At 41.2% G+C, this 25651-nt stretch overlaps 1 protein-coding gene and 1 long non-coding RNA gene across 7 annotated transcripts in view; one reads left to right on the top strand and one right to left on the bottom strand.

Moving 5' to 3' along the window:
- LOC102445548 (uncharacterized) lies at positions 1 to 23116 on the bottom strand. Of its 5 annotated transcripts, none has more exons than XR_003087194.3 (7): positions 23007 to 23116; positions 17483 to 17550; positions 10365 to 10556; positions 4450 to 4534; positions 3366 to 3450; positions 3048 to 3170; positions 1 to 2461 (listed from the first exon to the last, which is right to left on the bottom strand). It is a non-coding gene; the product is annotated as an uncharacterized LOC102445548 (long non-coding RNA). The 5 variants fall into 5 exon arrangements; XR_012902018.2 differs by having other exon boundaries at positions 1 to 886; positions 3048 to 3122; positions 23007 to 23115; XR_012902016.2 differs by having other exon boundaries at positions 3048 to 3122; positions 23007 to 23115.
- Positions 20679 to 25651, top strand: part of AGR2 (anterior gradient 2, protein disulphide isomerase family member) — a 9134-nt gene continuing 4161 nt past the window's right edge. Inside the window, exons 1-6 of one of the 2 annotated variants that reach the window (XM_014581179.4) lie at positions 20679 to 20825; positions 22623 to 22778; positions 23132 to 23195; positions 23421 to 23473; positions 23773 to 23846; positions 24287 to 24350. In XM_014581179.4, the coding sequence (XP_014436665.1) occupies positions 22631 to 22778; positions 23132 to 23195; positions 23421 to 23473; positions 23773 to 23846; positions 24287 to 24350 (403 nt within the window). In that variant the 5' untranslated portion in view covers positions 20679 to 20825; positions 22623 to 22630. Of the gene's footprint in view, positions 20826 to 22622; positions 22779 to 23131; positions 23196 to 23420; positions 23474 to 23772; positions 23847 to 24286; positions 24351 to 25651 lie in introns of those variants that run through there. The other variant, NM_001286930.1, reaches the window with a different exon arrangement.

Here is a 25651-nt window from a genome sequence, read left to right on the forward strand (position 1 = left end):
TGTGATTTGTCCTTTTCATATTTGTTCATTTTTTTAATTGTATCCTTTGGTATATATGGTTGTGACTACTTTCTTCCACTATTTGATCTGAGGAAGTGGGTCTGGCCCACGAAAGCTCATCATCTAATAAACCATCTTGTTAGTCTTTAAAGTGCTACATTGTCCTGCATTTTGCGTCAATCAATAAGGAAGCTATTAATTTCAGTCCTCTCTGTGGAAAACAAATGTCCATATGAGTATTATTCACATGACTCTACAGGTCACTCTGAAGCTTTACCAATCATTTGTAATGCATTTTGAGATTCTCAGTTTGAATAGGGAGGCTGGGTTAGAGGGCAGTAGTAGAACACTGTAAGAGCCTGTATTGACACACATCTTTTCTAAATGAATAATTTGTCCAATGTTTAACACAAATTAATGAAATAGTCAGTGGAGTTGTGCTGCCAGCCCCCTGCCATCTTTGCAAACAATGCCAGGCCAGCCAGCATAAAAGAAAAACTACTAGTTGGTTAAGCCTGCTCCATCTGTCTAAATGGAGATGAAAACACTTCCCCATGGTCTCGGAGGCGTTGTCCTTTGACCAATGTGACGGTAAGCGAGGACATATAAATACCCAAAATACTTCAAAGGGGCACTTCTGCACAGCCCTACAGCACAAACTATGGCAGAAAGCAATAGCAAAAAAGACACTGCTCAGAACCTGAAGTTGAAATTATTCCTTTCTGTGATTTGTGATATTTTCAAAGCTTGGAGAAACACCCATTCCTTTTGCTAATTCTGTCCTTTTTCATTTGACAAATCAATGTTTCCCACAATGATCTTGTTAACAAAACTGTAGAAATTAGGATGAGTCATTTTTAGTCTCTTGGTTGAGCATTGTAGATCTCTGCAGAAAGCACAAAACATTAGTTTCTTACATATGCATAGTGATCTGCTATCTTGATACAAAGCATTGGCTATTGCGGAGCATAAAGGAGCTGTTTATTTCTTTGATAAATATCATATGTAACTCAGTTTAACTGTTTGATATTATACAGTCTAACTGCACTGAGTTAAACCAAATAATGTTGTAATGATGGAAATAAACAGGAAATGAAACAGACATCAAACAACAACGTTCCTTAAGGAGACAATAGGGAAGCTGTTAATTAGTAAATAATCCTTTCCTGAGTTCAGCAAGGCTGGCGATGTTTGTCCTTCTCAGAGCCAACCCTGGGATCAAAAGGTAATGAGAACATTTTTAAAATGATGGCCTAGGGAAAATGGGTGGAGAGAGTTTCCTGCAATTGCTGAGGTGGGAAGATGACCGCGTGCACGCACACACACACAAAACTGCAGCAAGCAGGCACTCTGTCTCTCCCAGGCAGAAATGGGGGCCACTGGGCAAAGGGGAACTTACACTGTAGTCTTTCCTTTTGAGACCCACATGTACAGGTCTTTGCTTGTTTTTACCTTTTGCTTTGCTTGCTATGTACTTTTAGGTGAAACATAATGCTTGGTTTTGAAGAAGCTGTTCTGAGTCACTTCAATCAGTTGCTGTCAGTCTCCTAGAAGAAAAGGGCATGCCAAACATATCTGTCCGGTTTACATAGTTGATAAACAAGAGGGCTGCAGCCCAGATATCCAGTCTGACTGGTGGAACCATGTAGTTTCACCTTGGGTAAGGCAAATATGATGAAATCTGTCCCTATAAGGGTGCACACAAGAAAAACTAGGAATCATTCTGTAACGATGACAGATTTTAAATAAAAATTACACTCCACAGAATTTTCAGCACCCAAAAAAATTCACTATAAAATCACATTTTGATCTTCAGCTGGCATTCTAAGTCGTGCTGGCAAGCAAAGAAAGACGGAAAAAGTGTTTATTTTATTTTGGAGACAAGAAGCCAATAATCAAACAAACAAGGATTCAGATGTACAAGGGCAATATTTGAACTGTTGTATCAGTGCCCCCTATAACAGATGCAACTCATTTTCAAAACCAGGAGGTTTTTAAAAATAAAAAAAAAAGTCTACATCATTCTTGCCGCAATTCATCTTTGTTTACTATAGGATTTCTCTCCCTTGAGTCATCTGCTCAGCATCCTCTCCTTCAAACTGCTGAGAAATAAACAAGCTGAAATTCTGCATAAATACAGAGGTAAGTGCTATAGGTTCTGTGAAGCAGCTTCCCGAGGTGAATATTCATTGCAATTATTCCTCTTTTTCTTGACAGGCATTTTGTGAAAGTTTCATGCCGTATCCTTCCCACTGCTATAGAAAATTCAAGATGTGAATATACTGTTCACAGTGGACTTGAGTCTCTGCTCCTTCACTCAGTTTGAAGCGGCTCTAACCTTAGTGCAGGAGCACCAGTGCAGTGCTGGTGGGATAGATGTCAGACCATATGACGGCGGTGGAGCAAGAGAAGCACAGAATTCCCCCCTTTCCCTCGTTGCTGACGGTTGTGAGCAAAATCTCTGACAGGTGCACAAGAAAGAGATGGGAGCGCTCAGTTAATCACAATCCACGCTCCTGAGAAATTTTACCCCATGTCTTAGAGAGACCATCTAGCTACGTAAACATAATGGAATCCACCTGAGATATAATCCTCTGCTCTGAAGAAACAGAACTTACACAGGCTACTGAAAGTAAGTTTTCAGAATAGATTTGACACATGATTTTTTTTTAAGCATTATATTTCTGGGTGATTGCCCTACTTCCATTTTGCACAGACACTAACTTCACTGAATGAAGTGGAGCCTCACCTTGAGCAATGAAGTTCATGGGAGCACTCTTGTGATCAAAGGTCTTTTATTCCACCTGAGTTTTTTGCTACGTAAAGTGAGAGTGTAAGTAGTAGAACATTAATGATGAATCATTCAAGAAGAGCTGCTCCCTATGCTCTTGTTTTATTATATGGGACATGTTTCATCTGGCCCCAGAGACTTAGGATGTGCTTTTTCCGTTCACATTTTGCTTCTATAAGTTTGATCAAATAGAGAAAAAGTGTCTCTGAAAGACAGATATTTCATGCACCTATATTTTTGTGGGACAGGATATTACCTGTAAAAACTTCACTGATTTCCCCAGCTGGACTGCAGCAGCTTGTAAAATTGTGAGCTTTCTTGTGTCTTGCAGCTGGGTGGCCAGAGAGAACATAATTACAATGGGTGCTGAAGCATTCACCTGCAGAATAGTATCAGAGATCAACACCTGTATAGTTGAAGACTATCTGTTTAAACACAGAGAGCCCATTCTGAGCCTTATGTGCACATGCAATTTAAGTCCAGCCATTGTAACTGGATTCTTGGCCACTAGTTGGTGGAAAGAGCATGCATGTTTTGTAGGTAGACAGATTAATTCTTGCCGGCACTGCTGTACCTGTTACACTTCAGGAGATTCACCAGGAGAAGGACAAGTCTTGAGTTTCTATCTCTCCTCCATCACAGCACTGTGGGGGGCGCAGCTGCAGTGGAGAGGGGCTGAATCAGCACACCACTAACCTCCACAGTCACATCCCCTTTCAGGCCAGCACTGTCAATTTTTTAAGCAACTTATACCTTAAGGCAAGTTATGGTTACGGCATCTTGCAGAAATTCTGTCCCTCCCCCGGCTTGTTATGCGATTCACCGGGTTTATTGCCCTTCTTCCCTCTGGTGAGCCCAATATACCCTCCACCCGAATAAGCCAGCATCTGCCCCAGTCTGAACGGATCCGCCATTAGTCCCTTTTACTTGTCCACGTTACAGGAATACCGTTGCCGCTCGCATCTTATCGGCCGCGGCTCCGGTTTACATCCAAAGTCGCCTGGACAGGATTAGCCAAGGGTGACAGGGTAAAGGGAACCCCGGGCCCATCCTCACTCCCGGGTCCCGGCCCAGGGCCCTAAGGTGGGGATCAAATCTCCCCTACCTGGCTGACAGGAGTGTTGCCTCTAAACACACCAGCCCGCGGGCTCCACGACCTCGCCCTGGGCCACTTCCTACCCGCCTCCTACAGCCCCCGTGCCTCTGTCCTCATTGTCTCCAGACCGCTCTGGATCTCCCACACCTGCACTCCTCCCCCAGGATCCTGCTCCGCCTTCCCCTTCCACTCTGCTGCCCTCCACCTTCTAAACTCCCCACCGTCCAGCTTTCCCCAACGGCAGGGTTCCGACGGATCAGCGGTTCCGCGGTTGCCTGGCTGTTGGATAATGTCACCCACCCACACCAGTGCCGAACAGGCGCAGCACCTCTGCTACTTCTCCTGCAGCCACAGCTGCCCCCACAGTGCCAGCACCATGCTGGCTGGAGTGCAGGGCGCAACCTCCCCGTCACACATCCCCCCCCCCTTTAAACTGGGTCCCAGGCTGATTTCTTCTTCACTTTTCTCCAGGAAAGCCCTCGAAAAGAAGTCTGCGTTGTTGTGTGTTTTACCTCCCTGGTGCAGAATTTATAAGAATTTATAAGGCAGCAAAGACACGTACCACCTCATAACACGGGCGTTCATCTTCTTCATTGCGTGTAACCACCGGAGGGGTGCGTGGTTCATGACGAGTTGGAAGGGGTTACCTGAAAGATAATATCGTAGTATGTCTACCGTCCATTTCACAGAGCCTCTTTCTCTAATGTTGAGTATTTTTGTTCACGTGGGAATAGTTTCCTACTAATATAAAGAACGGGATGTTCTTCTCCCCCAACCTCCTGTGATAAAACAGCCCCTAGTCCAACTTCTGAGGCATCTGTCTGCAATAGGAGTGTCTTTGAAAAGTCTGGTTGTATTAGTATGGGCGTGGGCGTTAATCGGTCCTTTAATGTCTGGAAAGCATGCTCCCTTTCCTCTATCCACCGCACCCTGTTAGGTTCTGCATTCTTAACCATGTCGGTGAGAGGGGCTGCTATGGCTGCGAAGCTGGGAATGAACCAGCGGTAATATTCCACCAGGCCCCAAAACTGTCTCACTTGCTTTTATGTTTCGGGGGTAGGGTAGTCCCGTAGAGCGGCCACCTTGTCTATCAAAGGTTTTAACTTCTCTTGTCCAACCGTATACCCTAAATGTCCCTCCCTCTGCTCAAACCAACACTTGTCTGGGTTGGCAGAGAGCCCGGCATCCTGCAAGCTTGTCAGCACGGCTGCCACATGCTGGATGTGTTCAGACTGTAAATGACTATGTCATCAATATATGCTGCGGCGTAGCCATAGTGGGCTTGGAGCACCATGTCCATGAGTCTTTGGAAAGTCGCGGCTGCGCCGTGTAGGCAAAAGGGCATTGTAACAAACTGATATAGGCCAAATGGCATGTAGACAACCATCTTTTCTTTAGAGGAGTTAGGGGGATTTGCCAATAGCCCTTCGTGAGGTCCAGAGTTGAAATGTATTGGGCTTTACTTAGGCGGTCTAACAGCTCGTCTACCTGGGGCATCAAATAGGCATCGAACCGGGATACAGCATTCACCTTCCTGAAATCTATATAAAACCTCACTATCCTATTCGGTCTGGGTACTAGAACTATCGGGCTGCGCCACTCGCTCCGCAATTCTTCAACCACCCCCCACTTCAACATACATTGTAACTCCTCCCGTGCTGTTCCCACATCTTCCTGGGGAGGGGACCTACTGGGCCGCATACCTTTTTTTCCAGGCGTTGTTGCTATGTGGTGGTATGCTAAGGTTGTCCTCCCAGGATGTTTAGATAGGACCGCTGTGAAGTTTTATAGTAGCTGGCGTAATTCTTTTTGCTGTGAGGGGCGTAGATCCTCCCCCATCACAGCAGGCTGAGAGCCCTGTAGACTGCTCCCCCATGGCCCCAACTCTGGTTTGGGTGGGCAGGGATTGATTACCATTGCCTCTCATGGTGTCCACTTCTTTAGAAGATTAATATGGTAAATCTGGGTTTTTCACCAATGCCCTGGCATGCGCTCCTCATAGTCTACGTCCCCCACGCGGCATAAAACCTCGTACAGCCCCTGCCATTTTGCTAAAAGATTTGACTCCTGGGATGGGAGCAAGAGCAAGACTCGGTCCCTGGGCTCAAAAACCCTTAGGCGAGCCCCTTTATTATAGTGCAGTGCCTGCCTTTCCTGAGCTTGGAGAAAGTTTGTCCTGGCGAACTCTCCCAGGCGCTTCAGTTTTTCCCGAAGGATTAGTATATAGTGGACCGCCCCCTTTACCATCGTGGGTTGTTCTTCTCACTCCTCCTTTATCAGGTCCAAGACCCAGTGGGGTTGACGGCCATATACCAGTTCAAAAGGGGAGAACCCCGTAGATGACTGTGGTACCTCCCGTACCACGAATAAGTGGTGATTTCAGCGGAGACTGAGGCTTTGAAAATGCTCAAGAAATGACTTCTCATGGTCCCTGTTTACAACATTAATTGGAGTTGCCAGTTATGTAACTACAGTAGAACCTTGGGGCTATGAACATCTTGGAAAGGGAGGTTGTTCGTAACTCTCAACAAAACATGAATGTTATCCTTTCAAAAGTTTATAGCTGAAAATTGACTCAACATAGCTTTGAAACTTTACTGTGCAGAAGAAAAATGTTGCTTTTAACTATTTTAATGTAAATGAAACATGCTCAGAAACAGTATTCTTTAAAAAAAAACAACCCTTATAACTTGCACTTTATTTTTTCAGTAGTTTATGTATAACACAATTGTGTATTTGCTATTTTGGGGGGAGGGGAGTGTCTCTGCTGCTGCCTAATTGCATACAGGCAGTCCCCGACTTACGCGGATCCGACTGATTCCAGGAAGCTGGGGGCAGAGCAACTCTGCCTCCGGCTTCCTGTAGTCAGCCCCTGGTCAGTTTCAGTGGCAGCAGCTGAATCTGGAGCCAGTTCCGACTTACATACAAATTCAACTTAAGAACAAACCGATAGTCCCTATCTTGTAGGTAACCCGGGGACTGCCTGTACTTTTGGTTCCAAATGGGGAGGGGACAACAGTTGATCAATCAGTTCGTAACTCTGGTGTTCATAAACCCAAGGTTTTACTGTACATCACTCTCCATGGACTTGATGTGCATAATATATCACACACACACACACACACACACACACACACACGCAAAAAAAGACTTAACTGATGCATAGATGTACAAGGCTTAAGATGTATAAAGCAAGTATCTAATGAGCTAGCAATCACAGCTATAACAAGAAGGGAAGAAAACAAGGATACCAGTGATTTAGAAAAAAAAATTAGGTTTAGGAAATATGAACAAAGTGTTATGTATGTTTTAAACTCTACGTGGCAGCTTTAGAAATGAAAGAATTTCTGTAGCAATACAGTACTAGTACCTCTGAAGCCCTAAAACTTTTCTTGAAGCACCTAATGCAACAAAAAATAGGGAGACAGACATTTACAAATTGAATCTTTCCACAAAGAAGTCTGCTTCAGCGAGCATTTTGAGATGGATCGAGGCATGCAAGAATTCTGAAAGGGTTAATCTCACTTTACTATGTTGCCAGCGCAAGCAAGATTCTCCACAAATTGCCCTAGTTCACCTCATGACAAAGTACATAGAGATTGTAGGACGATTACAGTCATTCAAATGTAACTGAAATACAAACTAAGATAGAGCTCAAATGGAAATAAATGGTATCCAGTCAGCATTGTGAGCTAGCTACAAAGCAGGAACTAAGAGAAAGGTGGTTCCTGGAAAATTGTTCCAGCATACCCAGCTATGCTCAGACGTGCACTCCATCGCTTTATCTTGATTTATTTAGAGATCTATGTTGTGCCAATCCTATGCTCTACATGCTTTAATGGTTAATCATTCCAGGTTCTCTCCTACTGTTGCAAGGAGAAGTAAATTCCAAAGTCCAGGATAGCAAACAAAATATTGCTTTCCCAGCTTCCTTTAAAACCAATTGTTAGCTCAAGTGCATCCTCTCATTATACATGTGTTAGTGTCACACAGGGGTCTTGTTAGATAGGTTTTAGAGAGAGTGTGTGTGTTATGGAAGAAAGAATACTAAAACAGACCTTTCCCAGTTACAAAGAATAAAGAGCTATTAAATCAGAACTTTCACCCAAGCATCCTTATTATTATGGCTGACCCTAAGTGCCAAGTCATCAGTTAGAGATAAGGTTAAAAGACATCCCCTCCTCTCCCCCCACACACCTGCAAAGTTTGAATAATAAGCTGTTTTTCTTTAAAACGTGTGCTACGCTGCACACCACAGCCGTAATAAATGGTGTCAGAAATGGTTTCCTTACCAAAGAGCAATTGCTGCTGACTGTTCTCAAGGTTAGCAGAAATGCAAACATGCATTGTTACCTCCTAGAGCCTAATACTCTAACTTTCATTAGTGACTTAATTTCCTGCAACCGACTGAAGTTTCATACCATTGTATTTCTTACAAATAAAAATTCCAGTTTCAAGTTTTTCCAGTTACTGCTCCTAATGCCTGCTATTCTCTGGTTATGACAGTTACAAATCAAGCAGCCACCACCCTCAGCCACAGGGCTCCAGCCCCTGCCGCCTGAGCACCCGCTGTCCCGAACCCTGGGGCCACCCAAGCAGCCACCGCTTCCAATCACGCAGCCTCTCCAGCTAGGCTGCATCCCGCCCGCCATAGCAGCAACCGGGGCTTGCGAGGCTGGGATAGCCTCACCTCACACATCCCAGCTCCAGCTGGAGCAAAGCGGTAGCTGCACATAGCCCATTCCAGTGAGGCTGTTCCAACTGGCCACCCGCAGCCACCTTACACACCAGCTCCCCAACCTCTCAGCAACTTGAACTGCCACCTGCCTGACCTCTTGGCATCCTGAGCTGCCATCTCCCCACCTCACGTACCCCAGCTACAGCTGGAGCCAAAGGGTAGCTGCACACCGCCACCATGACTCACCTTCCATTCCAGCAGGAAGGTGAGTGCTACTGCGCAGCTCTGAAAATGAGGTGGGCGGGCACAGCCTAGAGGGAACCATTCTGAGTTTTATGCATCAAAACCAGTCCTTCAAACTCCAGTCGGAAACAGATTTCAGTGGGCAGATTTCAATGCATTAGCGCACTGTGTTTTCTATAAGAAGCATCACTTTATAATGGCAGCTACCATCTTGTACCAGTTTAAACTTCATAAAATCATAGAATACTAGACCTGGAAGGGACCTCAAGAGGTCATCAAGTCCAGTCCCCTGCCCTCATGGCAGGACCAAGCACTGTCTACATCATCCCTGATAGATGCCTGTCTAACCTACTCTTAAATATCTCCAGATAGGGAGATTTCACAACCTTCCTAGGCAATTTATTCCAATGTTTATCCACCACGACAGGAAGTTTTTCCTAATGTCCAACCTAAACTTCCCTTGCTGCAGTTTAAGCCCATTGCTTCTTGTCTTATTAGAGGCCAAAGAGAACAATTCCCCTCCCCCACTTCCTGTGACACCCTTTTAGATACCTGAAAACTGCTATCACATCATCTCTTTTCCAAAATAAGCAATCTTTTCAGTCTTCCCTCATAGCTCAAGTTTTCTATACCTTTAATCATTTTTGTTGCTCTTCTTTGGACCTTCTCCAATTTCTCCACATCTTTCTTGAAATGTGGTACCCAGAACTGGACACAACAATTCTAATCAGCACGGAGTGGGGCGGATGAATGACTTCTCGTGTCTTGCTCACAACACTCCAGTTAATGCATCCCAGAATCATGTTTACTTTTTTTTGCCACAGTGTCACACTGTTGACTCATATTTAGCTTGTGGATGCAAGATGTAGCTTCATGTACAATTACTTTTTCTAAGGTGCAAGGATGGAAAAGATATGGATGTCCAACAAAGTCCACACCCTTCTTGGGAGGCACAGGGGAAAAAAGAAGATACTTGACCACACATATTACCTGATCACCCAGGAGCAGCAAAGGACCTCAGTGGTGAACCTGAGTAACAACTGGCAGATGCATGACACCACTCAGAATGATAGGATCTCCCATATCTAGCAACATAACCTTGATTGTGTGGGCTGATTTATTTCTCTTTGGGAAATCTCATCATATATAATGAGATGCCAGAAGCTCTTTCAGTCCTAAACCAACATAGAAACTTCCCAAGCATTCATAGCTAAATTGTGATTCTTCCTTCCATAGTAACAGTTCACCCAGTCCTACACATTTTAAGGCACTGGCCTAGGTAACATTGCTCATTAGATTGTATGCTCTTCAGGGCAAAAACTAAGTAATGCCATGTCTGTATAGCACTTAAAAAAACAGTTTATCCTTACACAATTTTTTAATATTTAATTTAATTTAATTCTTTTAAATGTTTGAAAATATTCATTATAGTGCACTCGAAACAGAAGGTTGGCAAACAGATCTAGGTGATAGAGGGAACAGAAATATTTGTCTATGTTAATTTAGCACATTTTAAACTAGTCCGATGTCTTAAATAACAACAGTAGCACACTTACCACTTATACTCCAAACAAACATTTAACCCAGCCATTGTGAGGAAGTATTTCTGCAAACATGTTTGCGTTCATTTAGCTTCTTGCTTATCACGTAGTTAGGAAGGAATGGGTTTTAGTCTGCACTGATAAATGGCTTTATACATTTGTTTTGCTCTTCATTTTTGGTTAGTTTGTTGGCTTTGTGTGGGCACTCTGCAAAGTAAAAGAGGGACCTTTAAAGGAGAGAACGGTTCAAGCTGCAAAAGCCCCACAGCAAGCAAATACTGCAAGAGATCCTGGGTTCAAATCCTAGGCACTCTGTCCAGTAGACTACATCTATCATATATAGACCTAAACATACAGGGTTAAAGCAACTTAGGCATTGCAATTCTATGCAAACAAAATACATTAAGTCCATAATTAAGGACTATGGATAGAGAGATGGATAGAGGATTCCCACCTATCCAACATCATCAGTGAGATATTCAGGATCTCCTTTATTGTCAACATCAAGTGCCCGGGCCCACCAGTGAGCAGTGTCAGCTCCTGAGTAAGCCAGGGAGGGAAGGGGGCTTCAAAATGATGTCTCCATGGACTCAGACAGGCAGACCAACACGGAAACCTTCCAGGATGGCCAAATACCTGGATTCCAAGGAGTTACTCTTTTTCCATTCTTATTGAACTAGAGAGAGAAAAGTTATCAGTGTAAATACCACTTCCACCAATACATGGTGTTTATTGAAAAGATAAAGATACAAGTTATGTCATCACATTTCAATATCTGATCTGAGGAGTTTAGCAGGAACTTCAGTCACTCCTGTGTCTTAAAGAAAGAGAAACATTACATAGGAAAGGATGGAGGCAACTCAGAAAGGAACAGTGGAGTAGACTGGAAAGAACAAGGGAAGACATTATTCATCACACGTGCAGCTTTTTATATTCCCCTACATTTTTGCCGCAGAGAAACTGTCATGGCTTCTGGACATAAGAGAGAGCCTATGTGGTAATATTTTGAAGAAATTCATTCCCTGGGTAAAAAAAGGAAAATGTGTCAAGTGTAAGAAGTGCAATAAGAAAATTCAGGGCCTCGTTGCAAGAATGAATCACAAGGAAAACTGCTTATTGGGAGAAAGTGTTGTAGATGAAGATGTGAATATGGCTGAGTGGATCAACTGGTTTAAAACTTAAATAATTCACTTTGCAATGCATCTTTCCTCAAGACTCCCTTTTTATGCTTTTTAGTACAAGTGTGATTTGATTAGTACATTTGTAAGCCGTTTCCCTGTTGGGTGTTGTTAGAGGGAAAAAAGATTAGTTTAGCTAATCCTTTTGGCTTGTTTTAATTAGTTAACTAGGTTTAGAATCTATCGCCCAAGAACACAGTACAGAAAGCTGCAGTAAGAAATCTAGAGTTGCCAGTTGCCACTGAGTGTCATTTTCTTATTTTATATCACATAATATATGTCCCTTATTTGGGAATATCATGGCCACAGACCATAATGGTGATGCCATACATCTATTCCCTATTTTACTTCAGCATAACTCAGCTTTTCCAAGGGAACCCCATTCTATACTTGTTTTCTCAAAAACCACAGAAGTGCCAATGAGGCTAACTCCAAAATTAAATGTACTCTAAGCATAGCTAGTCTTAGCTTTTTTGCTAACTTGATTTAAATAATTTTTGTGTGTGTGATTTAAATCAGTCCACCCTGATTTAAAGCCAAGAGGTGGGAGCTTGTGACTGTTATTTAAACAAGTCCACTCCCAAATCGTCATAGCACAGCAACACCAAGACAACGCCCAGTACTGCTGCTTGCAATATACCCGAGTTTGCCATTTCAACAAATACTGAGCAATAAGTTAAGTTTCTCAGAGGATTAATTCAAGGAGACAATTAGAGATGGGAGGGAAGGGGTGACAGACAACCATGGAGGTGCTTCACATAACCTTTACATGCGAAGCATAATCTGAAACATTTTAATTTAAAGGCAGAAGAAACCTCATTACACGGGTGGGGAACCTGTAGCCCCTGGCTTGCTTGGATCCAGTCTCTCAAGTTCGGGGCTCCTTACCCCCAGCATTGGGGAGCCTGCACTCATACTCCAGCCCCCTCTGCCATTACTTCACTGTAGGGCTGGAGCACACAAAATCTACTTGCCTGGGGGTCAGTAGCCCCCGACCCAAAAAAGGTTCCTCACCTCTGCCTTATTAGATAAAAATGCCATGAAAATGTGTTTGTCATATGTTCTGGAACACTGTCTTTTGGTTAACATCTTTCATAAAGTTACAGTGTGCATGGGTAGGTTTAAATATGTGATAAATACATTCACATCAGTCAGGCAAGACACATTTTTATTTGAGTATCCATGATCAACCGGAAACAACAAAACTTGAGCATGGGACTGCTCCCATTGAAGTCAATAGGAACAGGATTAGATTTCAAGCCTGAAAGCTGATACCACCAGTTTATTTGATGGGGCTGCAGAACAAGAGGACTATTCTATTTTATGTGAACAAGATTAGGGCACAGGAGGAGGAAGAGCCCTTGTTGTTTCTTTGGGAATTACAGAGTGCTCTTTTTTTCTCTTGGTGTTATTTTGACTCTCTGTACCTGCTCAGCAGCCTCCAAGCCTTCTGAAGCTACAGCAATTTCAGTCATCATTAGTCCCAAACAAAGCTTTTGCAGTAATTAATAAGTAGAATTATTTGCATGGAAGTCCAGGTATTGCATTACTTAGAAGAAGCCATTTGCATGTATTTGAAACTGGTTTGACTACAGTTGAGTAAGTTCTAAAACGGCCTTTAGTTAAGCATTTATGCTTAAGATTTTACTGACATAGCTAATGGTATCAGTCATCAAAAAGAGGAAGCACTAGCAGAGGTAAGTAACTAATATGCACAGGGCTAAGGATATCCTCCAGTTGAGAGAACCGCCCAGCTAAGCTTTGGAATGATGACTAGGACTTAAAGAAATCAATTCTGAAAGTGCTACCATTGTTTATTTTCTGGGCTGAGCCAGTGCAGTAAAAGCAGAAGTTATGGAACTACGTCTATATCATAGTCACGTGAGAGACAAATGCAAACAGTTCTAGCCATAGAAGTATTGTACACGTCAACCAAAAAGTTTGCAAGGAAGTTGAAATCGATGTGCCATTTTACTGGTTTCTAGAAAAACTCAAACTTCATAAATTAGAAGGTATAAGTCTGAATAGAAAAATAATTTACAAAACTATTTAAATAATTTCCCAACCATATGCAGCTCAACGCTTCACTTTCCCAAACAAGAAGAACATATTTGGGGGTATCATAGACAAGGATGATTCACAAATGTCGAGACCTTAGAATCATAGTGTATGGCTTTCCAATTATTCTAATACAGGTAATCCTTGAAGCCTGAGAACTCATATCAAATTTAATGGAAGCAGTAAATCATTTTGGACTTGCTGACCCAGAACCCCAGACCTTTTCAACATTTCAGAGTCGAATCACTAATAAAACTTAGAGAAACTACACAACAAGATTCTAAAGCCTCAGAACTTCATTCACTGTTCAGTTTCAATGTAGTAAGCCAGGTTCAGCTCAATTCATTACCATCATTTACATATAAGAAAAGTAACACACTCAGCATTTACACTGGAGAGGTGGGGGAAACCAATCTGTAAAGAGACAAGAGCAGAGCTGGCAGGAAATAACGGGGAGGAGGGGGTTACACTCTCGTCCCTATGCCCTATCTGCAGAACCACAGGGTGTACAGTCAGCTGGATGTTATTGAAGAATAAATTTGTATCTTGTCCTGGGAAACAAACCTCTATGCATCAATCACCTGTTACCTTTACTCTTATGCAATTTGACAGGTAAAACCAAGAGACTAGAGGGCAGGGCAATTATCTGCCTTAGGAAAGGAACTCAAGCAGGATGCTAGCTTATACGTCAAAGCAGCACACTCTAAAATAGAAAAGGGCCAAGTGTTCAGCCTTCCCAAGATTTCTAGACACACTTAAGTCTTTCCTCCCCACCCCGCCCTCGAGCCAGCTCGATAAAAGAGATAACACCCTTCCTCCTAGATAGGAATGACAACTCTTTGTGGCTCTTACAGTGTTCATTTAGTGTCTCCACTTGAAGGCGTGTGTTTTTCTTTTCCAGGTGGCAGTGACTCCAAAACAAGACTCTCCTTTCTCTTCTCCCAGCTACTGCTTTATATCTCCCAACCTCTAGAAAGCAGCTCTATGCTGCCATGAATATTCCCTTCAGACACCACCTGCTGATCAGTTAGGCTGGCTGCTAGACTGCAAGTGGCCTGAACATCAGCTGCCTGTTTCCTTCTGCAATCCCAGCAGCTGCTGCACATGACAGGAATTTTACCCCCTGCCCGCCAGGGTTCACAAAGAGTTCATCTATCTTACCTCAATAAGGCTTTGAAATCTGATAATCATGTATCTGGTACCAGAAAACAGGAAAAATTCCCCCTTTCCCCAAATTCTCATTTTAGACCTTTCAGTCACTAGTTTCTCTAAATAACTATAATCTTACCTGTGACGAGGACTTCTTAATAATTCAAAAGCATTTTATGGACAGTGGATGAGATCGTAGCTCCCCATTCTAATAGCACCAAGCAAACCAAAGCTTATCTGACAATATGGAAATTCCAGTTGCACAAAAGCAACTTCCACGATATAAACAAGTGTAGCAGCTGTACCCTCCTCCCCACAGCGGGGGGGCGGGGAAGGGGCGGGGATGTGCTCATCAAAAAGAGCCACTCTATCCCAACTATAGAATCATCACTTGAAGACATGGTCAGCCAGGAGAAAATTAGAGCAAGATTCCAGAAACTCCTGACGCTAGGGGCCACAAAGGTTTTGTGCAGCCACTTTTGCCTCACCACCTCGCAGCTATATTAAGCACAGGCCCAAATACACAGCCCTGGGCCAGTGTATAGTGTGATAACTCACACTGAAATACAAACACTCCTGTATTGGAAGCCAACATCTATTTTGTGTCGGCAATAGTGAACACAATTTTTAAAGAGTAGAAGTGCAGAACATAGACACTATTTGAAAGTAAAGGAGAATTTGGATAATGGAATTATGCAAACTGGAATTTGGAAAGGATAATAGAGATAACACCCTTCCTCCTAGATATGAATGACAACTCTTTGTGATTCTTACAGTGTTTATTTAGTGTCTCCACTTGAAGGCTTTTCTTTTCCGGGTGGCAATGACGCTAAAACAAGATTTTAAGTATACGTGTCTATCTGTCATTCTAAATAGCTCACTCAGTCAGCTAGCTATTCAATTTGATGTATTGCATTTATATTTGTATACTGGAACAGCTCACATATCTATAAAATGCAGGTATCTCAGGGGTAGAAGCCAATATCCATTCTGCGCCAGCAATAATAATTCAATATGTAACTACAAGAAGTCACATTTCAATTAGAATAGCTTCATTATGGCAATATATCAACTGTCAGCATAAGATATGTCTGGGTCATAATATTACCTCCATTTTCATTTGTAACCTCCCTTTTGTACTGTGTACTGAATTCACTTCTAACTTTGGGTGAGGAGCAGTTATGATGCATCAGCTACACTGACAAGGAAAAATGCATCAGGCTTCATTGAAAGATGGTCTCTCAGAAGTCATCATTATGACTATGTAAGGCTCTTGACTCTGATTATCTCAACTACCAATCTAGCCCAATGAATCAATGGACTCTCAACCAGAGCATGTGGGGAGAGGAATGAAAGGGACAAGATAGGACATGTCTGCCAGTTGATCACAGGGCAAAAAAATAATGGACTCTATTTCAGAGGAAGTGCTTCTCCATGACAGTGGCCATCTGCTGCCACCTTGAAAAGCACTCGGGACTGAGAGATTCTGCCCACTGACAAAACTTTGGATTCACAGAAGGGATGAAATCAGGCGTGGAGTGGACGGGTGTGTCTGAGGACTTCTGTTATTTTGCAAATGTCTATAACTCTCTTATGCTTTTTTAAGAGTAAAGTTTCTGTGGTTAAGAAATCCCTTGGCTAAGCCAGTGTTCCTTGTTTTCCTGTTTTGTTGTCCCTGAAGAGGATGAACTGAAATCCAGAGTGCCCATAGCTGAGTAGAACACTTAGGGGCTGTGTAAAAATGATTAGGGGGTTCAGGAAGCCTGAAACAATGGTTCCTGGGCCGGTGATAGCTGGACTGGAAAAAAAAAAAAAAAAAAAAAAAAAAAAGAACCCTTCCAACTTGCAATTTACTCCAATATGGTACAATACCTGAACTTTCAAAAATCTAAATTCCCTTCCAAAATGGACATCTAGAGCCCCTGTAAAATGTCTGCCAAAAACAATCTCACTAATGTTCCCTGAGACACGAAATACAGAATTTTTACAAAAAAATCTGTGGCACTCCTCATACTTCAGGCCCTCAGTCTTTCTCTGCCATCATGCAATGTAAGCAACTTGGCCATTCCTATAGTGAAATAGTCTAAAGCAGTGGTCTCCAACGTGGTGCCCGTGGGCGCCATGGCACCCACCGGGCCATTTCTGTGCACCCTCTGGGTGATCAGGGCCGGCCCCAGGCATGCAGAGCAGGTGAGCGGAGTGAGGTCTGTGCCGGCCCTGGGCGTGCAGCACATGGGCAGCTCCGCCCCCGGGTGAGAAGCATGAGGGCTGTGGCAGCCCCGGGCTTGCAGCGTACGGGCGGCACCGACCTGGGCACACAGCATAGGGGCGGCGCCGGACCCAGGCGCGAGGCACATGGGTAGCCTCGCCCCTGAGTGCCCACATGGAGTGCGGCGCATGGGTGGCGCCAGCTCCGGGCATGCAGCGTATGGGTGGCCTCGCCCCCAGGTGCCCGGCATGTGAGCAGCCCTGCCCCTGGGCATCCGGCAGCCCCAAAAGGTTGGGGACCACTGGTCTAAAGTGTTTGGGGCAGTGGGGTGGGAGCTTTAGATTTTTGATGAAGCCACTCTCTATATGTGGTACACCAAATGATTTGAAGCTAGGTCATTTAGCTATTGCTCCCAGCACATACCAACACACAAAATGGGACAGAATACTGAAAACTTATAATATGATGTAACCCCCTGCCCTTTATTGGAACTATTACAAGGCATACAAACTAGTCATTTGACAGAATTTTGTACTTACATTCTATTCTATCACTTCATATCAAGTAATGTCAAGTTGCATCATTTACATTCCGTGGGAAACAATTCCTGTTGAAAAAATCAAAATGATACGGTTTTGGTTTTGAAGGAACAGCCTGTAGGTTAGATGCCTGAAAGAACATGGTATTTAAAATCTTACTCACATATAGCTATCTATATTTGCTCCATAGTTTAAGAAATGTATATATAGTATATTAGGTGCTTGTTTAGACTGCAAGTAATACAGGAGAAGAACTCCCCCAGCTGTAGATGGAAAACCTTAAAATTGACAGGAAGTTGGAGGGTGATTACTATTTTTCCCTTTGATATTTCCATACCCTCTGCTCCTTGTTTCCCACCTCCTCCTTTTTTTCCCCTCCCCTTCCCTTCTCTCCTATTTATTTTGGATCTGCACATCCTAAACTCAAAACTCCAGTCATCTGAAGAAGTGGGCTGTGCCCATGAAAGCTCACGATACCATCTACATGTTTTGTTAGTCTATAAAGTGCTACCAGACCATGTGTTGTTTTTTAAGTTTATCCTGTACAGACTAACTCGGCTACCCCCTGAAGCTACTATATTATTAGTATTCAAGGCAGAGGGCCAGATTCTCATTTGGCATAAATCAAAGTAGTGCTAAATAAAGAAAAGAGGTATTGGGGTTACTCACCGTCTCACCCTATGTGGCCATAATTCCACTTAGTTAATCACAAAATCTGCTTTACTATTTTGGCAGCACTGGAAGATTGTTGGCTCTGAAATTTGGCAGTTTCTGGGTGTGAGTTCAATTTGTTTATAGAGTACATCTAGGTGTTTTTTTTTTAATTAGCCCCATTTACTTGTGTTATTTATTATAAAGCATCTCACATTTCTGAATCTCACCAACATTAGAAATATATATTGAATATGTTCGTAGGGAATTAGGAATATATAAACACATTCCTAAATGTGTTTTCTATTCTGCAGCATAAATCCCTGGAAAAAATAAAAACTCTCTGTAAGAAACACCAAGAAAAGGATAATGGCCTCATTTTATCTGCACACTTAAAAAGATTGTTTAGAAGAGTTACAAGGGAAAAAATTCAAAAAATACAAGGATGGCTATTTAACAATATGAAATAAATGAGCATGAAGCCCTTCACAATCAATGGAAGTGAAAGGACTTATCAAGTGATCAGGTTTTGCACCTGAAATGGTTAAATATAGTGTAACAAGCCTTTTAAGGTGAATAAAGGAAAGCCACCTGGACCACTGATAGGTTGTTCCAGTTTTTAATTAAACAATTCCTGCAGGACAGGGAATATAGTCACTGAGGTGGAGAAAGAGACCTGAGGTAGGCAATCTAGAATTTATAACCATAGTTCATGCTGTTGGCTCCAGTTTTACATCCTAAAGGCAGGAATTCCATGAAAAAAATGGGCTAGAATGTCTCTCCTTAGTGACCAACAAGACAGCCTCAGGGAATTTTCCAGCTAGTCTCTCTTTGCACTGCTAGGAAGTAAAGTTGTTATTGGGAAATGTGGTCTCTTTTGGCAGTCATATTTGTGTTTGTAGGCTGCCACAGAGTCTGCTGGGAAATAGATGTGAGGATTAAAATGTTACTATAGGCTACTGGGTACAGTTTAGGGAAGAGATTTAGCAAACACACACTGAATTCACATTTGGAAAACCTAGATACTGACTGACATAAGGCTAGGATTTCAGAAATGGATGCCAAAAGTTAGGCTCCTAAAACCACATTTAAGTATCTGAAGAAATGTTGATATTCAAATATGTTGAGCGCTCAGCGGCTACCATTGATTCTATGAGCCTAATTTAAGGCACCCATTTCTGGAAATCTTGGCTTAGAGGAGATTTCATACAGATATATGCTACAGTAGCCATCTGTAATATGTAGCTCTGCATGCTATGGGAAAAGCATAGAAGCAAAGCCCTCCCAGGTAAAACACTTCATTATATTACTACTCTCATCATTGCACTTGCTTACAATCAGTCTATGCATAAAGTTAGTATAATACACTGATGTGGGCTTAAAAAACCCTGATCTCCATGGATGTCTAGATTTCTTCTTTATCACACATCCAACATATAGTTCATAAAATTATATTTCTAATCCCATTACTGAGCTATATAAATAAGTAATCTAATAATTACAGTCAAATGAGATAATCATTTTGTCTGTGCTCAGCATTTTCCAAGTTACTTAAAGTGTTGGGAAAGCTAAAAATAAAAAGTGGTGTGTTAGGTTAAAGCAATATTTCCTGTTAAATACACCCTTTCGAAATATATTTAGAAATTGGTTTTTCATTAGTGGACACAAGAAAGCATAGTGAATTTGACATCTATCTCTAAGGGGTTTCATCTCCCTATTGAAACAGTACTAAACCTTCCCTACAAGAAATGGCTATTATTTTGGGTTCCTTAAAATACTCTGCATGATGGGGGTCTCAGATGCCATTGCATTGTAGTTTCAAAACATATTGCCCAGGACCCAAGTCCAGAACAATGTAAATTATTCAGTGCAAACAGCATGAGTGGCTGTCTTTCAGGCAAATGTGTCTATGCTTTTTCTAAATGTTGCCTTGTACTGCATGTATATTAAATATAAAATAATGGATTTTTATGGCATAAATTGCTTTGTTACATGGTACATGCATCAGAGATACATATTTAAAATATCAGGTTTTAAAAAGAGTTTGTTTTTAAGGTTCCCAAATACTGCAACAGTTTCCAGCATCTGTAGAGCTGCTAAGTAGAATAAGTTTAGTTGTAAATATTCCTATCTGATTTATGTTTAAAAGAAAAACTACAACAAAGAAAATCAGTGCTCTTAGACTACAGTGTGAACAGTAAATGATCACTTAATTCACAGTGATAGAAACCTGGAGTTCTGACTCTGAATCATCATTGTGACTTTCTTAAAGGAATAAAAGAACTGTGCTGCAGGCTAAAACTTCCATCCAATCACGCAAAGACAAATCAGCCTTCAGGCAAATCAGGAATCTTGATTTAGGCTTACCTGGACTTGGCTGTTTGCCCATATGTTAAAATACCTTTTAAAAATCACCCCAAAAGCCATGTAAGTATCTCTATGCTAAACTGTATTGTGCAAGAGCTAATTGGTATAAAAGGATGAAATTACTTGATTCAAAAATTAACCTGGATTGTAATTTTCTTTGAAAAAATAGGAAGTTTAGCTCACAGGGCGTAGTATTCAAATGCCTAGCTTGTGGGTGGAGTTGAGGTGTGCTAAGGTACATAAATAGGTGTTATGAGACTGTGCAGTTCACATTGAAACTTGGAAAACTTGCCCAGCTCCTCAGACGAGTGGGAGGGTAAACAAGGTAAGGCTATGAGCTCTTGCTTAGAAATGCACCTGATAGAATCTAGTGAGCTTTGGACTTGAGTTATTTGTTACTGTGGCAGGTAAGAAATGAAAAAGGAAGAATGTGGCAAATTAAACTATACAGACTGCCATTGCAGGGACAGTGGAGTAATACAATCGCTTCAGTTAAAAGAATTAGAAACTGTATTTTTCCTCTACGAGATTATCATGGCAATCTCTAACTTTGTACTGATGATGCTTTAAGGAGCATGTTTGATGCTGGTTGGTTAATGCTTCCAATTCTGCATCAGCCAGCAAGCTGAGATTTCTGTGGTCTTTGACTTCCTGTTTGACCAGTCTCCCCAGCACCTTATTTTTAAAGCAATATTTTCTACATAGTAATCTAAATGGATCTCTAGAGTCTGTACTGAATCTCTACTAGGCTTTCTAATGAAAATTACTAGAGTTCCTCCTCCCCCCAAAAGAGATTCTCCTGCCTCTAATCTAAACTGCAGCCTATTTTAAAAATAATCCTTGTTGCTTTTTCTATTCTGTGGAAGTCTGAGCAGAGTGACAGAGTCTGTTAAGCGTTAGAGCTGCAATGGATGATTCACCAGGCATTCAAACTCTGTTCACCATAACCCCTCATGTGGTTTCTCCCATAGCTTTGGACAGAGCCAGTCTCATCTCCCTTTAGCAACCTGCATTTAAAATATACCTGTTTAAGTTTATGCATCCATTTTGTTTTTCCTGGGTATTCTGAGACATACCTATCTGTTTATCATAAATTGTTGTAGTACTCCCTCTCCATACTATCCTAGCATTCATATGAAAATATACAGAGTAAATTTGAATCTCACAGAGTCAGAGTACTAACTTATTCCCTGGTAGAATTATCTTATTTAGAAGATCAAGAAACTTCTGATAAAACTTTCCAGGCTTCATCCTCACAGCCTGAGTAAGAATGAGGAGAAGATTTCAGCAGAAAAGCATCCCTTAAACTGACAGGTTGCATTTCTAAACAAATCCTCACAGTTCTAAATGAAAATATAATTTTGGAAGGTTGAATTATTGCAGTACTAGAAGTGGGAAGCATGATTTAATGGAAAAGCACAATATTAAAAATCTGTGTTCAAACTCAGAGACCCTGTAAGTAAGGAATACTGCCCCTTCTCTATCTCAGTTTCTGTGACTGAAAAATGAGCTAATACTTCCCTTTCCCCACCACTCCAAACTGAGCTTCCTGATGTGGATGTTAGGAGATACCTTGTCTCTCCTGTTTATAAAATATTCATTACCACAGTAATTAGGTAAGTGGGGTAATATCTTTTATTGGACCAACTTATAACGTCTAAAACACTTAATATTTGCAAGGGCATTTAGAACATTAAATAACGCACTATAAAACTTATCCAGTTGTTGAATCTCATTTGTCTTATTGAATGAAGTCAATGTTTGTAAAGCCCAGATCAAGAAAACCCGAACTAGCGTCAGAGTATCTAGAATGACTCCACTGGGATGGGATTGGCATGGTTTGAGAGGCAACAGGTAGCTTTTTAAGATTTTGGTAGATGATAGATATATTTACCTTTAATAATTTGTTTGCTAAACAAACTTGACTACTTTTTCATTACATCCTTGCAAAATGTAAACTGGTAAGAATGGTTAATTCTAGCAGTGGCTCAGGCCTACTTTGTATTTATGACTTTGCTATTTATACAAGCACTACTCAGGTTCTGTACGATCTTGCTGAGCAATTTTCTAGTTGGCATTTTGAAGAACTGCCAACATTCTAAGGGTTAGTTGTCTTTTTCAGCACTAGCCATGGAGAAGACGGGTATATCTGTGTTCCTGCTGCTTGTTGCTGTCTCTTATACCCTGGCTAAAGACTTCACAGCTAAGAACGGTGCCAAAAGGGATACAAAAGAAGTACCTGAGACCAAACCAAAACTGCCTCAAACTCTCTCCAGAGGTAAAAAAAAGGTTCATTCTCCCAAGCCTAACTCTATCAATGTTTCACCCCTCCATGTCCTACCTTTAAATCTTGTTACACTTTTAAATAGCTCTCTGGTCTTCAGTCTCTTCTCTTACAGCTTTCTATATACACTATTCACATTATTATTTTTTTCTTGCCTCTTAAATTACGACCCCCATAGTTTTTCTCTCCAGAAGAGATTTAATCTTAATTCAGTTACAATACCTTTCTTGGCAGCATAGTCTCTCAAAGTTCTTCTTGGTCTCTCTATAACTAGGCTTGAAATATTAAACAATGGTCTCATTGCCAGTAACTTTTAAAGGTAATTGCTTTATGTCATTTTTCTTTAGGGTGGGGTGATAATCTTATCTGGACGCAGACTTATGAAGAAGCCTTGTTCAGAGCCAAGACGGGGTAAAACATTTTTTTTCTATCCTTGCCAAAGGTTTCGATGGCGCCATCTAGTGTAATTTGATTTACCTGATTCTTTTGGCATTAGGAAAAGAACTCTTGACAATCTTTAGAAATCTGTGCATCCGTTAATTGTCCTTCACAGTCTGAGTCGAACTCCCTCATCAGTACTGGATTTAAGGTTGTCAATTAGGAAAGGTTAAAATGAAGTGTCTTCTTCCATTTCAGCAACAAGCCACTGATGATTATCCACCATTTAGAGGACTGCCCACACAGTCAAGGTAACGTGACTTTGAACTTGTCTACCTTATGAACTCAAACACTTGCTCTGTACCTCAGTGACATACTCCACTTATTGCAGTAGAGCTCTCCGTGGCTATTAAGGTCCATCTGTATTATCAATCTGAAGGATCAGATTTGAATCTTGGAGAATAAGGGCACTAGAGAGCCTACCAATCATACCTGAATCATTTTCTATATCACTCCTTGGCAAATGTGTGTGTTTTTCTCTCCCTCTCTTTCCCATGGTTTGTATTTTATTTATTATTTATAACAACTGTTTGATATTTATTAATTGTAGCTCTGAAGAAAGTATTTGCTGAACACAAAGAAATACAGAAATTGGCCGAAAAGTTTGTTCTACTGAATCTTGTTGTAAGTTCTCCAGTTACATTTTATCAAAACTTATAATTTTAACTAGCTCAACTCATGACAGTGGCTGGAAGCAGTAAATACTTATCTGTTAACTATGACTTATTTGACTAAGGTAAATATTGTGAATCAGTTTAATCAGATATGACTAGAAATGTCTGGTGGTAGATTGGGATAGATTTAACAAATATATTACAAGAAGATATACACCACAATATAAAATATGTATTTAAATCAAATACTAATATTGTTAAATATGATATCTGCTGTTAAAACAATGTGGTTTTTTGGTTTGTGTGTTTCTCAAACTTTAAAACTTCAAGGTATATGTTAAGTTTGAAAGCCAAGAAATTATCAAGTAGAAATAAAATGTCCTGTTTGTGCTTTTTATGCAACATGGTCTGCAGCAATTTTGACTTATAGCCTTATCACTTTTGTTCCAGTATGAAACAACTGACAAACATCTTTCACCTGATGGCCAATATGTCCCTAGAATTATGTTCATAGGTGAGTACTGTCAGTTTTAATGACATAGTCTTCAAGGATGACATCCATTTGGAAGCTGGAGAGGCTGGGTCCCTCAGTGGGGAACCTTATGCATCATTAATTGGAGTTAACGCCAAAAAAACAGAATCTTTTGTTCCAGCAAAACAAAACTAATGTGACAAAAAAAACAAATAAACAAAAAACCACACCACACACACCAACCCCTGAATTAGGCAGGGGCATCTTTTTTGGGGGAGAGGCTTACAAAGTAATTGAGAAGAAATATTTCAGTCATGATGACTTGTGATGTGTGCTCTAAAATAGAGATGAGTACACCAATGAAAGCTTGAGCTCTTCATCTATGGATGAGGAAGAAGCAAGCTAATCTGAACACACTTTTTGGCCTGCACGTCCCATACGACTTGAGGCATGTTTTTTCATATAGGTGTTCTTTTGTGTTTTGTTCCTTCTGCTTTGTCCTGAAGGTGAAATAGGCCTCTGGGATTGGCTCTGCTTTCAGATTTTCAATCTTGCCAGCTATGGGTGATATTGTAGAACTACTGAAGACATTTGGAGCTTGGACATTAACTTCAGTAGTGCCAGGATTTTTCCTTACAGATGTCTGTTTAAAACAGCATGGTATGTCTAGGATATCAATGCTCAGAACAGATTTAGAGATTGACCCCTTTCTTACTTCCCAAAGCTATTTCCGAACGCAAATGCTGACTGAACTTTTATCCTTTGAAACAAAATCTTGAGATCATAAAAGCAGCAATGATCCAAATGTTTAAGGGCCAGACTTTCAAAGCTAGATGTACTCATTCGTGTACATAATTAACGTCCACTAGTACCTGGCGAGCATATGTAGGTGTATAACCGGCCACATACAAACATCAAGCAGTGGTACAGGGACTGCTTGTGAATAGCTTTAACAATCTAGATTGTTAAATATGTAACTCATAATCAGAAAAGCATCACTAAAGTTATGGCTGTCTTTCACTCCTAAGTTTAGAAAAAGTGTAATTTAGTAATACTACTATAAAGGCAAAATACAATAAAAATCTGTCAGCAGGTTAGTAAATTTGAGAGAGAACTAGAGTTTTCTCTCATGAAGCTTTCATAAGACAGTGCCAATAGTGAGACCTCTATCACATTAATCTTTAGTCATCTCTTTTCTAAGGTGAATAGTCCATCTTTTAAATTTCTTCATATGGAAGTTTTTCCATACCACTAATAATTTTTGTTCCCCTTCTCTGTACTTTTTCAAATTCTAATATATACAGAATAATAGAGTTGGAAGAGACCTCAGAGGGTCATCAAGT

The sequence above is a fragment of the Pelodiscus sinensis genome, chromosome 2 (assembly GCF_052426305.1).
Source record: "Pelodiscus sinensis isolate ZL-2025 chromosome 2, ASM5242630v1, whole genome shotgun sequence".
NCBI classification, from domain to species: Eukaryota; Metazoa; Chordata; order Testudines; family Trionychidae; genus Pelodiscus; species Pelodiscus sinensis.